At 38.1% G+C, this 12,333-nt stretch overlaps 1 protein-coding gene across 1 annotated transcript in view; it reads left to right on the forward strand.

Annotated features, from left to right (window-relative positions):
* Positions 1-6,070: 6,070 nt before the first annotated feature.
* Positions 6,071-12,333, forward strand: part of AAGAB (alpha- and gamma-adaptin binding protein) — a 12,377-nt gene continuing 6,114 nt past the window's right edge. Inside the window, exons 1-4 of the mRNA XM_010081682.1 lie at positions 6,071-6,253; positions 7,165-7,261; positions 8,039-8,128; positions 10,464-10,547. Coding sequence (XP_010079984.1) covers positions 7,228-7,261; positions 8,039-8,128; positions 10,464-10,547 — 208 coding nt within the window. The 5' untranslated portion in view covers positions 6,071-6,253; positions 7,165-7,227. The remainder of the gene's footprint in view (positions 6,254-7,164; positions 7,262-8,038; positions 8,129-10,463; positions 10,548-12,333) is intronic.

Below are 12,333 nucleotides of genomic sequence, written 5' to 3' on the forward strand. Positions count from 1 at the left end.
CTGGGGGGTCTTAACCCCCTGCCCTTGAGAGGCCTTTTTATGGCTTTGAGGAAAGAAGCTATTTAAGAGGGACGGGGTAGAACCGCGGATTGTGTGTTTTGCATCCTCTGACACCGAGGAGCAGGGAATATCGCCCCCATAACCGACAAAAAAAAGAAAAAAAAGCCCAACATCCCCCCATGCGTTGTGACCCCCTGGCCACTTGCCATGCCTTAGGTGTGAATAAACTGTCAGAAGTTATACCTGGATTAAATAAATTGAGAATTGTCTTGAGACTGAATAAAAATAATACTTTGTACAATAACAAAGACCAGATTCATGAGATTGTAGGCCATTGGGGTCATTCACACATAAAATGCAAAAATGACCTTGTTTCACCAGGGCATGACGGTGGCCCAGATGGTCTCTAGAACAAGAGGGGGACACCAGAGCAACCGGACTGCCACAGGAGTGTAGGCATGGGAAAAACCAAAAGCAGATTAAATACCATCCCTTTGGTTTCATCTTTCTGTTTATGAAGTGAACAGACTATCTTGAGCCTTAAGAATGGTAGAATTTCTAAAATTCCTGGTGGGTCTGAACTCTCACTGTAGTTAGGCTTGCTTTCAACCATTTGTTGTCCCAATGCAGAAGCATAAAAGAGGGAAAGCTAAAAAATTCTTGTTTCTGCAGTTGTCCCAATTGTACATTACACTTACTCCATATCAAATGCATAGAATTCATTCTGTAGGAAAGGGTTTTCTTGGAACCCAGTTCCCATTTTTAAGGATTGAAAAAGGGAACATGAGAAAACCTGATAGCAGAGAAAACTTTGGTGGAAATTTTAGTAATTCTAAAATCATGGAGTTTCCAGGAAGCAGCTGTTTTGATCTTGGTGGTTTTGCCATTACAGTTTGTTAGTGCAGCATTGCTTTTTAGGGAACTGCCATGAACTGTTTGATGTGCATACTGACATATACAGTTTTTGTCTGAGTGAGATCTTACTTAGGAGCCTGATACAGCACAGAGCTGCCCTCAGGGACCACCTCCCTCCATCTCATTAAACCACATTTTGAAACAAGAATGACAGTACAAGGTCAGCAGTCAAAGGCTACTTGTCAAAACAGCTGGGTTGACTCTGAGTTATCCAAGAGGATTCCATACCAAAGAATAAAGTTGCTGTAAAAGTTTATTTTTGGTTGCTTGTGAGGAAGGTATAACCAAATTGGAAGGAGTTGTTCAAGGCTCCTGTACATTTCCTTTGATTATTTTTCATAGTGAATTAAAGTAAGAAAGGAAGGTGAGCAAAAAGCTTCATAGAAATGCTGTTTAATCTGAGAAAGTCTTAAAACTTAACTTCAGAGGTTTTTTTTTTTTTTTTTTTTTTTTTTTTTAATAGTACTCACTTTGAAATGTCTAAGCTTTCCACTGTTTTCCAGTACCCAAACTGGAGTCTTACAGACAGTGTGTCCTCTGATTGGGTTGCTTCACAAAAGACATTAAAATCATCCTGAAAGAAACATGATAATTTACAAAAATAAATACCATGTGAATTTTAAGTTTAAGCTTTGTGTAACAAGTGAAATTACTTCAGATCCAGGAGCATAAAGAGAACATTATAAAGCATTCAGGGACACACTGATAAGGACAAGGCAGCTGGGCTGAAGGGTGTTGGGGGGTTGAAACAAAGTGCTGGTGCAGTTCTCAGAACTTGTCCTTTTACGGCATGCAGGTGTCACACCAGGTTAAAGACATTATTTGATAACGGTTTAGCTCAATGCTGAGAACAAGACCATTATATTAGCACCTCTGAGGCAGCACAGTGCTGGAGATACAATATGTGTGGTTAGATATTCTATTAAATATGGTGTTGGTTGGTAGGATCCATATAGCAGTCGGGTTTTAAATATATAACATGAAACAAAGCCCCTCTCAGTATTATCACTGCTTTTGCCCCTGTGTTGCTGGATTTACCTGCTCTTTTAGGGAAACCTATTGTATAAGTAGAAAGAAGGCACTGTTAGGAGGTATATGAGAACCTATTTCCCCTGCTGCCTGACAGAACTTTATAGGCTCATTACAAGGCTTTTTCTAGTGTTTTCATCCTGTTAAGTAGGAAATAGTGTGAGGATGAGAAGAATATTATGGTACATTTGCTAGATATTTATTCTTTCAAGTTTCCATGGGATACCCTGAACACTTTATTTCATTAGATACTGTGGCAAAACAAAACTATTTTAATGCACAGAATAGGATTGGCTCTTCTCAGATATGTTTATTACAAATTAAAACATCAAATAAGATTGTTTCAGTTTTTTAAAATGATGGCCAACAGATAAATACTGTCAGTTGTGATTTTTTTCTTTTTTGTCTGTTTTCCCTTCCTCCCCACAGCAAAATACCTACATGGAATGCATATTTCTGACTTCTCTTTATTCCTGGTGTTATTTCCAGGAGTATTTTTAATGGTGTATTCCACCAGGTGGCTCTCAAGGCCCAGAATGTGAGAACTACTTGGTGTACCTACCAACTAAGAGGACTTGGGATCATTTAGGGCACTGCAGAAAACTGAAATCTGTTCTTATAGCATGTATCCAACCTGAAAAACACAAGAGCAATCAATACCTTAATCAAATTAAACAAAAACTGCAAAGAGGAGTTGTAATGATTCTGAAAAAGTATTACTTTTAAACACACAACATAGAAGTACTTCAGTATCAGGTAGGTACTAGAGAACAGGGAACACTGCAGCAAGAGTCAGGAGATCTCCATCTAGTTCTTTGATTATTATTTAGCTCTCTTCTGAAAAGTTATTCCTGGTCTCCAGTTCTCCTTTTGAAAGAGCGTTTGCTGCCTTGCGCTTACAAAACCCTTACTAAACCTCTGTGCAGCATTAGTAGTTGCAGCTTTTCTTAGAGGACCTTGAACTTAATCATGTTTTTGAATGACACTAGGCAATGTTCCTTTGTAGCATAACTTTTCCGTGCACATTTTTAGTACTCTTTCATGGTGATGCAGCTGGAGTCTGTTTGCATTCCTGTCATCCAAAGGAGGCACTTCTGCTCTAGGAAAAGGCAAGCTAATTAACTCAGCCCAGCAGGCCTGCCGACTGTTGCGGTCAAAGAGTGACTCAGTTGGCTTTCCAGGCTCTTTGGATGGCAAACCACTGACACTTTCAATGGCTGGGCAGTTTAAAATTAAAAAATGAGTAACTCACTATAGATAAGTTTGACAAGCCACCTCCATATGCTGTATTAATTTTCTAGAAGTTTATTCTGTATCCAAATAAAAATGGGGTTTATTCTCATGAATATTCTCTAAAATTAGATATCAACCTGTTCTGGCCAAATTTTCTTGTTTCATTAACATATAGGCTGTCTTGGAAAGAAATTCCTGGAATGTGGAGGTGGCAAATGGAATCCATAAAACTAGTTCCATCATGGATTATATCCTTGAAAACTCAGTTTGAGCTACAGTGTATATTTCTTTTGTCTCTGCTTGTTTACTCTAAAGGCCAAAACCTAATTGGTCCAAGTGGCTTGTGGAAGAAGAATATCACAAGATACCCAAACTGCATTTAGTTTCCTGCCATGAGCAATCAGGCTATTTTGCAGTAATTTGTTACAACCCTACATGCAGGCTGAGACGTAGCAAGTCTGAATCCTTTCAGAAAGTTCCTGCAGTCCTTTGACTTTACTGTGCAACATCCAGTTTTAGTGGGAGAGAAATTTCACAGGGGATTGGCAAAATCTCTTTGGATGAACGGGGGGTAATCAGAAGCACAATAGGATGAAAGAAGACTGCTTAAAATACAGGAACAAGTAGGGTGTAATAGGAAATGGGACATGTCCTCATTCTTCCAGCAGTACTTTGAGGCCTAAATTTGTCCATGAACTCTTGTAAGAGGAAAAAAAAAAAATCACAAAGCAAACGTGAAAGTTCTTTCATATCAGCTTTTGAAAGTCTTTCATAAGTTCTTTTGTATTCTTGCTAGGGTGGCTAACTTTACAGAGTGACTTGGGAACTGACTTCCTTTCCTCACCCTTTTTTCCTCCCTTTGGCTTTAAGCCTTATTGCTGATTTTCTGTTTCAATAATTTCTATGGGCTCTTTTATTCTTAGCTTTTTCTTACATTAACTTGCAATTCTGTTAGTTTAGAACCAATTTTTATTTAGTTAATAATTTTTAACTGTCAAAACACTAGTGAAGGGAAATTTATAGCATATTTTATGTAGCATTCAAAGTCTCCAAACAAAACATCTGCTTTCCAGGGCAGAAAATGAAGATTATGCCTGCATTTGAAAAGCTAGGCAACAGATAATTCCAGAAGGAAAAAGGCATCCCTGTGTTTTGGATACGCAGTGACATTTATCTTCCTAACTTGTTTCCTCTCCCAGTTGCTATAATTTTGTCACATTATATCTAAGCAGGGTGAAAGCTACCTCCATTGGCCCCGATACCCATTTTAAAAGCAACTCCTGGTCTAGTAGCAACTGGCATGTATTAGAGTCCCATTTACCAAAAATACCAAACTAAATTATACCAAGTACAGCACTTAACATCTAGTCATTCTTCAAGCTTCTCTTTTAAGCAGAAAAAAATAACTTGTCAACTGCCAAAATGCCTTTATTACAATAGAATATGAAGCTGTGGATTCTGTAAAGTGACACACTATCATTTGATGAGCTGTTTTAATAATTACTCAGGTTTTTTTTGGAAATTGGAAAGCTTGGGCTTAAAACTAACTGCAAAGCTGTTCTTGTGTCTCCCTGGAAGATGAATGCAAAGGTGTTTGCTTCATGTCAGTAAAGCCTAATATCAGCTAACGCAAACAGGATAGAGATACCTGCTGCAACACAACTGCACTATTACCATTAAGTGTTGCAGGGCAAGCAGAGATCCACATCTGCAGGTGTTCATGAGATAAGTGTGGGAAAGCAGCTTCTGCGTGCCACTGGAACTGGGCTGTACTGCTTAAGAGCAATTGAAAAAGCTGTGAAAGAATGAAAATCTTTCAAGATTGCTGATTTTGGCTAGCTGTATTGGTAGTCTCTTCCATATTTATATGAAGCTAGTGCTCCAAGAATACAAAGTTTAGAGTCAAGGTTTGTTTGGTGTTGCCATCCCCCAGCCCCAAGGTGACGTGGATAGCCTTACTACAGAATAGCTGCTGACTGAAGACCAATTACTCTGAAAACTACTGTCATCCAAATTAAACAGTCAAACTTTCTTAACCTGGAAAAAACATATAGATGGGGCTTTTTTTTTTTTTGCTCCTCCCCACTCCCATTTTAAAATGACCCCTTAAGATCTCTGAAAACCAATATACTTGTTTTTAACTCTTCTTATGCCCCAAAAAATTCTAGATAATTTAATATATAATTGACCTGTGTTTTAAAGCATCCATAGGTTTGTCCAGCTTGAACAAGACATGCTGCCCTTTCCAGCAAGGTATAGACGGGATGCTCCGCTACTGACTATAATTCAGCTCCACCAGGTGGCTGTCCTGCTGTGAGGGTGTTCTGTGAAGGTCGCTACCAGCACACGAAGGGCAGCATTTAACATTACATCACCAGAGCATTGACTTGGATTTTAATTGTCAAACTCCTACATGGAATTTAATGGGAATTACAAGGGAACTGTAGTATCTTGGTTTGTTTTCTCCTCAGGTTTTGGTCACAGTCAGTTGTTTACATCTGAACAAACACATGAGGTTTGTTTCTGCTATACTAAAGTCTAGGTGTTCTCTCCATACATCCTGGTTACAGGTAGCAAGTTTGAGGCTAACACTTGAAAATGCATTTCCAGGAAAAAAAGCCTTGCTTTCTGAAGAGCTTCTGTACCACATCTTATTTTGAAAGCTAGAAAATAAACTCTTTTGAAATTAAGCTCTTTTGAAAGGTAAATAATAAACTCTAGGACAGAGTAACAAATTGAGTTTGAATTTTTAATGATCTTAAATATATACTGTTTTATTACAGTAAGTAAAGATGGCTCTGTGTTGGCATTGTACCAAGCTTCTGTAAGCACATTATTTTCTTGATGCTGGTTTTATCATGTCTCATTCATTTTCTTTTATACAGGTATCACAGGAAAAGATGACCTTACTGTGGGTGCTACTACGAACGGAGGAGTGAATTTTTACCCCTGGACAATAGATAATAAATATTACTCTGCAGATATTCACCTCTGCGTAGTACCAAACACATTTCTTGTCACTGGAGATATTGCTGAATCTGTGCAAGCGTTTGTTATATACTTCGACAGCACAATAGTAAGACTCTTATGCTTCATTATATTGCTTTATCTGTATGACATCATTGCCTTATCACAGTGATAGCCACAAATTACATTCTCATCTTGTGCCATCCATTCCTTTTAGGCTGTTCTATTACTTGTCAGTAGATCAATGTTAAATTCTGCCTGCTATCAATGGAAGCAGTTTCCTTCCCTTTTCCTATCATACTCTAGCTGTAAGAGTTTTTCAGGGTGCAAATATGCCACTAATTTAAGCAAATCCTCCTCCAGCTTTACTCCTAGCTGATGCCAGTTCAGAAAGGCTGCTTTAGGATAGCTAAACATAAGATTCAGTGCTATCATTTTATCTGGAATTGTTTCTAAGCTAGCAGCAGTGAAAACAGTGCTGTAGCAAAAGCCAGAAGGATTCTGAGACCAAAAAAAGAAATCTAAATAAGGAGCTGTTTTTCACCACAGATGGGAAGGGATGCATGCCACACATTCTGCAAAGATACCTTTAACCAGACATCTCAGGGCTGGCTCAGAATAAACTGGAGCAATGGGAGTAGGTCACCAGCCCCCATAACATCCGCTTCAGTGTGGATGATGTGCATTAAACCCCAGATATGCTTAAAATGAAATTCTCATGATTAGCCTTAAGTAGCAATCTTTCCTAATCTACACTAGGATTGCATAATTAATATACCCATGAAAGTGAGGTCCAAGGCAGTAGGGTTAAGTCATCTGTAAGATAAGTCAAGAATCAGAAGGAAGTTTTGTTCAAGTCAATTTCTGATTAGAACACAAGTGTCTTAAACATTCTTGATACACAGCCTAGCATATTTCCTTACTTCATCTTATTCTAATACTATTAATGATTTACAACTATGTTAAAAACTAAAGTATTTGATGATGTATTCCAAAGAACTTTTTTTTTTCTCCCTTTAGAAATCTGGACTTGATAGTGTCTCTGAATGGCTTCCCCTGACAGAAGAGTGGTTACCAGAAGTCATGATCCTGGTTTGTAACAGAGTATCTGAAAACGGTATGAAACCCAAAGAAGTCCCAAACTGACTTAGATTTATTAACCTTGCATAATAATTTATTTTCTAGTTAAATCAACACAATTGCTTCCTAAAACAGCTGTGTGAGACTGGGCTTGAGATTTGATTGAGAATAGCCAGGGTTACTCTTGTGTCCAGGAACAGAAGTCTTAAGCCAGTCGTGGTTAAAACTGAATCAGAATTTTACAGGGTTGCTTAAAATGAGCTGTGTGTCCCATTCCTAGTATAGCAGCACGTACTGGAAGTTAACTAAGCAGGCATTCATATTCCTGGATGTGCACAATCCTTTCTGTTAAGGAATGAGGATGACTCTTGGTTGCTTAACTACACTGGAAAGCACGTTCATCTTTTTTGACCATTTAAACATTAAATGTTTGCTTTGGTTCTGGATTAGTGTATGCAATACAGCAGCAAACTGTAAGGTGCAGGTATGTCCATGTCACTTAATTCAGATTCAAACCTAGAGTTAATGGGAGTCTTCATTCACTGTGGCACTTCACTTATTTCCCTTTGAGCACCCACTGCAAAGCCATTTGATTTTACGGTATATGAAAAAAAAATCAAAGGAGGAGTTTAACTCTGGAGTTTTTGTAATCAAAGTGAATGGAGGACCCACACCAGCTACTATATACTTTTCCCCCCATACAATCCAAAATAAGCAAACAACTTTGAGGGAATAAAATGTAGCTAAAGATTCAGCTGCTGATATTAGTCTCAAATGTGTATGTTCAGTATGCATTTTTATTTCCCAACTTTAGGTGTTAACAGACAGAAAGCTCAAGAATGGTGTATCAAGCATGGCTTTGAACTGGTAGAACTTAGCCCTGAGGAACTGCCTGATGAAGATGGTAGGACTGCTACTTCTGTTTTAATTTTTAGAATTAAAAAAGCACACTAAAATATCTTCTAAACAATGGCAAGGGGCATAACTTTGTGTGCTACGTGATTACAGTATAGAATGCTGCCAGTTGGTGAGGCTTAGTCTCAGCTATAAAAGGTCAGGAGGAGGAGGTGGTTATTTCCTCCAAGAAATTCCATTTGTCTCCTCCCAAATACAGCTGCTGTTTATGTAGCACCTACATAAAAATAATATCTACTTTTTCTGGCCCTAATCCTGGGACTGTATTGATAGATTAGAAGCATTTATTCCCATTCCCACTTTGGAAATAAATCTAAAAAAACAAGAACCAGAGAGATGCACAAGGGCAGGAAAATTCTTTGTCTTTTTAAAAAAAAAAGACTTCAAAAACTATTGTACATAACAAGAAAAGATAGACATTATTCAAGCAGTGACACAATAGGCTGAAGAGGGGAGATTGTTAAAAACAATTCAGAATAGCATGCACTGCTACACAGGAAATAAACTAGTTTCAAAATCACTGTCTGACCATACATTTATAACTTGAAAAAACCCATCAAGCAAAGTCAGTGTGATATTCCACTCTTGAAAAGTGACTGTGCACTTCCTGACAGCCTTATCAGCATCAGCCTTATCTCCCCATGTCAGTGACACAAAAAAGTGTTTACATCTTACCTCTATAGAGGCAAAACAAGACAACTGACTCAATTTCCAGGCTTGAGTGGAATTACTCACTAACATTTGCTCTATTTCAGGTTCACCAAGTACAGAGCTGTCACCAAAAATAATTTGGTCTAAAGGCCTAAGCTAGATCTCAAGTCCCACCCCTTCCCTCCTTTAAAGGCCTAGGTAAAAATTGTATCTTGAGTAGCTAACAGCCACCGTCCTCCCCAAGCTGTGTCTTTAAAGGTGCATTTCTTTTTGACACTTTTTTAATCAGGAAGGGAGACATACACATACTCTTGATTTATAGAAACCAGAAAAATTGGATACCCTTTAGACTGAAGTTTTCTTATTGAGTGCTTTAAAAGGGAATACTAGTAACATTACGTCAAGTTATTTTTCTATTGAATAATTGTTGTTAAGAACAAGCTATTTACCATTTAAATAATGTAAGCAATGGGATTAATAACAACTCAGGATGTTAACCTTTGGAGTATTAAGATCTTTACTGGATTTTTAATATGATAGTTGATTCACTGTGACTCATGCATAGGAGGAAATATATTCCAGAGAGTAAGATATTTACCCTGTAAACATGCTGTATGAATTACAAAGGATGCAATGGATGCAGTAAACATACTGGGCCAATATCTGTTTAAAAATGATGACATTTCTGGCAGCTCATCACAAATGATCTGCAGCTCTTGCTATGACTACACTGTCAGTCCGTTGTTTGTGCAGTAAGGACAAGAACTCTAAACTGAGGCTCTTGATAATACAAAACAAAACAGCAGTGTCAGAGGGCAAAATATTTTATCTCAGGGGTCACAGACAGCTTTAAATTAATTTTTAAAGGCAGTTTCAATTACTGCACCTGTCCCTGAGTCATCCTAGAAGAGTTTGATTTTTAAGCAATCACATTTTTGCATCCAGAGAGTTTCCCCACCACCACCACCCTGTTGTTTTGTGGACCTGCACAAACATGGGAAGCTGACTAAACTGAGGAAATGGGAAAACTGACTTTATACAAGGTGGTATCAGATCTATCCACTAAATAAATTGAACTCCAAATAATGCTTCCCCTAGTCTTACAAGTTACTGTAATTCACAGGATTACTGGAACATTTGGAGTTAGATGTTGTGGAGATAGCTTTACAATTCTAATTTTCATTTTTAACAAGCATTCCACCTTTTTTCAGTGGTTGCCTGAAGTTCTCTACTTCCTAAAGGAAGGAAAGGTAACGCCATCACCTATTTTTATGCCATACAGCATTCCAAAAGATCTTGCGGTAAAAGATGCTTTGAACAACAACTTAAAAATTGTCTATTACTATTAAATTTACTCGTATGTTATTTGACAGTGTAGGCCTCATGCTAAATATTTAACAAAGCCCCACTCAGAATTTAGATCTCTCTACAACAGGCTGAGAGCACACAGTTCATAATACCTGGAAGTTAGACCAAGCAAGGCATTAATTGAGATTTGTGCGTTCTCTCACAAAGCAAAGGCAAGAAATCTGTGTTTCCTAACAACAGTAGGGGTGTGTATCTATTGTGATGAGGTAGGACAGGCATTCAGACACACACCTTCTGACTTTCAGGCATGTAGTGGATTTTTGATCTCATTGTTAGGAGTGCAATGTCTTTGTCTTTTGGTTTAGATGACTTTCCAGAGTCCACCGGAGTGAAACGAATTGTACAAGCTTTGAATGCCAACGTCTGGTCCAACGTTGTCATGAAGAGTGGTACGTAACACGGGTTCCTCCTATATGAATTCTGGAGAATGTAAGGCCTAGTGGGCTTAGTATTTTTCACAAAAGTTTAAACCGCTGTCACTGCATCAGTATACAGAGAGCTAGAGCACTCTTCAACATTTTACATGGTATAGTAGGATTCCAGGTATTGTTTTCATTGTCCCATGATGCACAGAGAAACTTACAGGGAATGGGTAATATTTATCCTCATTTCAACATTTGTTCCTGTTCCCTCTGTGCTTTGACTTGCTCTCTACAAACAATTTGAGTTGAATATTCCACTAACTCTTCAGATTCCAAAGAAAAATGAAAGCTTGTTCCACAAAAATCTAGAACAAAGAGCTAGTCATTATCAGTTTGGTCTAAAAACTGATCCATGGTTTAGCGTAGAAATAGTAAGCGTTAAATTCCAAATCTGTTCTAGATTTTTTGAAAAAAATTTATAAACAGGGATGAGAATAGCAAGTATGGAGATGAGATTTGGCAAAGAAATTATTTCAGATGTCTCTTGAAAGACATACTAAGTGCATTGCAAGGAGGACTGTCTTCCCTACAGAACACCTGATGTGAGGACGTGGAAACCACAGAATTTTTTGAGAACAGTTCAAAAGCCAGGCAACCCCAGATAATTTCCTGTGGATAATTGATTATCAGGTAGAGTGAGAATTTCAGAGAAATCACTTTAGGATTAGAATCATTAGGAGGCTGTGGCTAGCCCAGAATTACTGCAGGTGTAGATACTTCCATTTACTTGAAAACCTTTAATTACCTTTCTAATAACACAAGCTGTTGCAGGAAATGGAGAAAGATTAAACTCTTGTGGAGTGCTTGGCCTTACATTTCTTGTTTCACGGAGTCTTATCCCACTAACAACCTTCCAATGTTTGTCTGCTCCCGGCTGTACAATTTTCCACTGTTGTGGCTTCTTCCTTCCTACATCTTTTAACTGTGTAATGATTTCAAGTGCTGAGAGGCTTTTGCTAGTTTCTGTAATTGCAGGATGATTACTGGGACTCAGAACTAGGACAAGAGCTACTAAACGAATAATCTTTTAAATATTTTTGAAGGTAGCCTTTTGAGTATTTCTTATACCACATCAGAATGAGGTTAAGGTTGGTTCTAACTTAACATACCCATCGCAGAGAACTAGGTAGCCATTTGAGCTGGTGTGAAGTTATCTCACTGGTGCTAAAGCAGTTTTCTTAACAGCGTATTTCCCACATTTGACAGATGCCACATTACAGAAGAACAGAACTTAGTCACACGTTCAGTTCTTTGTGGAGGGAAATTCCTGTGCATCATTAGTGTGCTGTAAAGGTCAGACTCCTTGAAAATCCACATTTTCTATCTCCACAGTGCAGAAACCACACAGCATTCATACATGTTACTACAAACCCCTCAGGAAATGAACTATATTTGGAATTTGTTGCAGCCAGACTATGCCTTCAAAAGGAAATGGTTGAGCTCATTTTTCTTAAAATGAAACTTTTTACAACCTGTAACACACCTTTTGTTTTCAGCTTCCTCCTGATCCTGGAAACTGGCTGCCATGTAAATCAAACTTCAGCTTTCCCACTGAATTACCTGTAACTGCTGGCTATTTAGAAACCATGCAGTCATACTTCATGGAAGATTTTTTCATGGAGTATAAGATATTTCTGTAATAGTAAATACTTACAGCATTTAGTGTAGCCATCCAAAAAGCCACTGTTACAGTGTCACCTTACTTCAGCTGTCTCTTTGTGTGAGAATTTACATTTTCAGACAGAGCAGGAAT

This window comes from Pterocles gutturalis, unplaced genomic scaffold, assembly GCF_000699245.1.
Source record: "Pterocles gutturalis isolate BGI_N339 unplaced genomic scaffold, ASM69924v1 scaffold42854, whole genome shotgun sequence".
NCBI lineage: Eukaryota > Metazoa > Chordata > Aves > Pterocliformes > Pteroclidae > Pterocles > Pterocles gutturalis.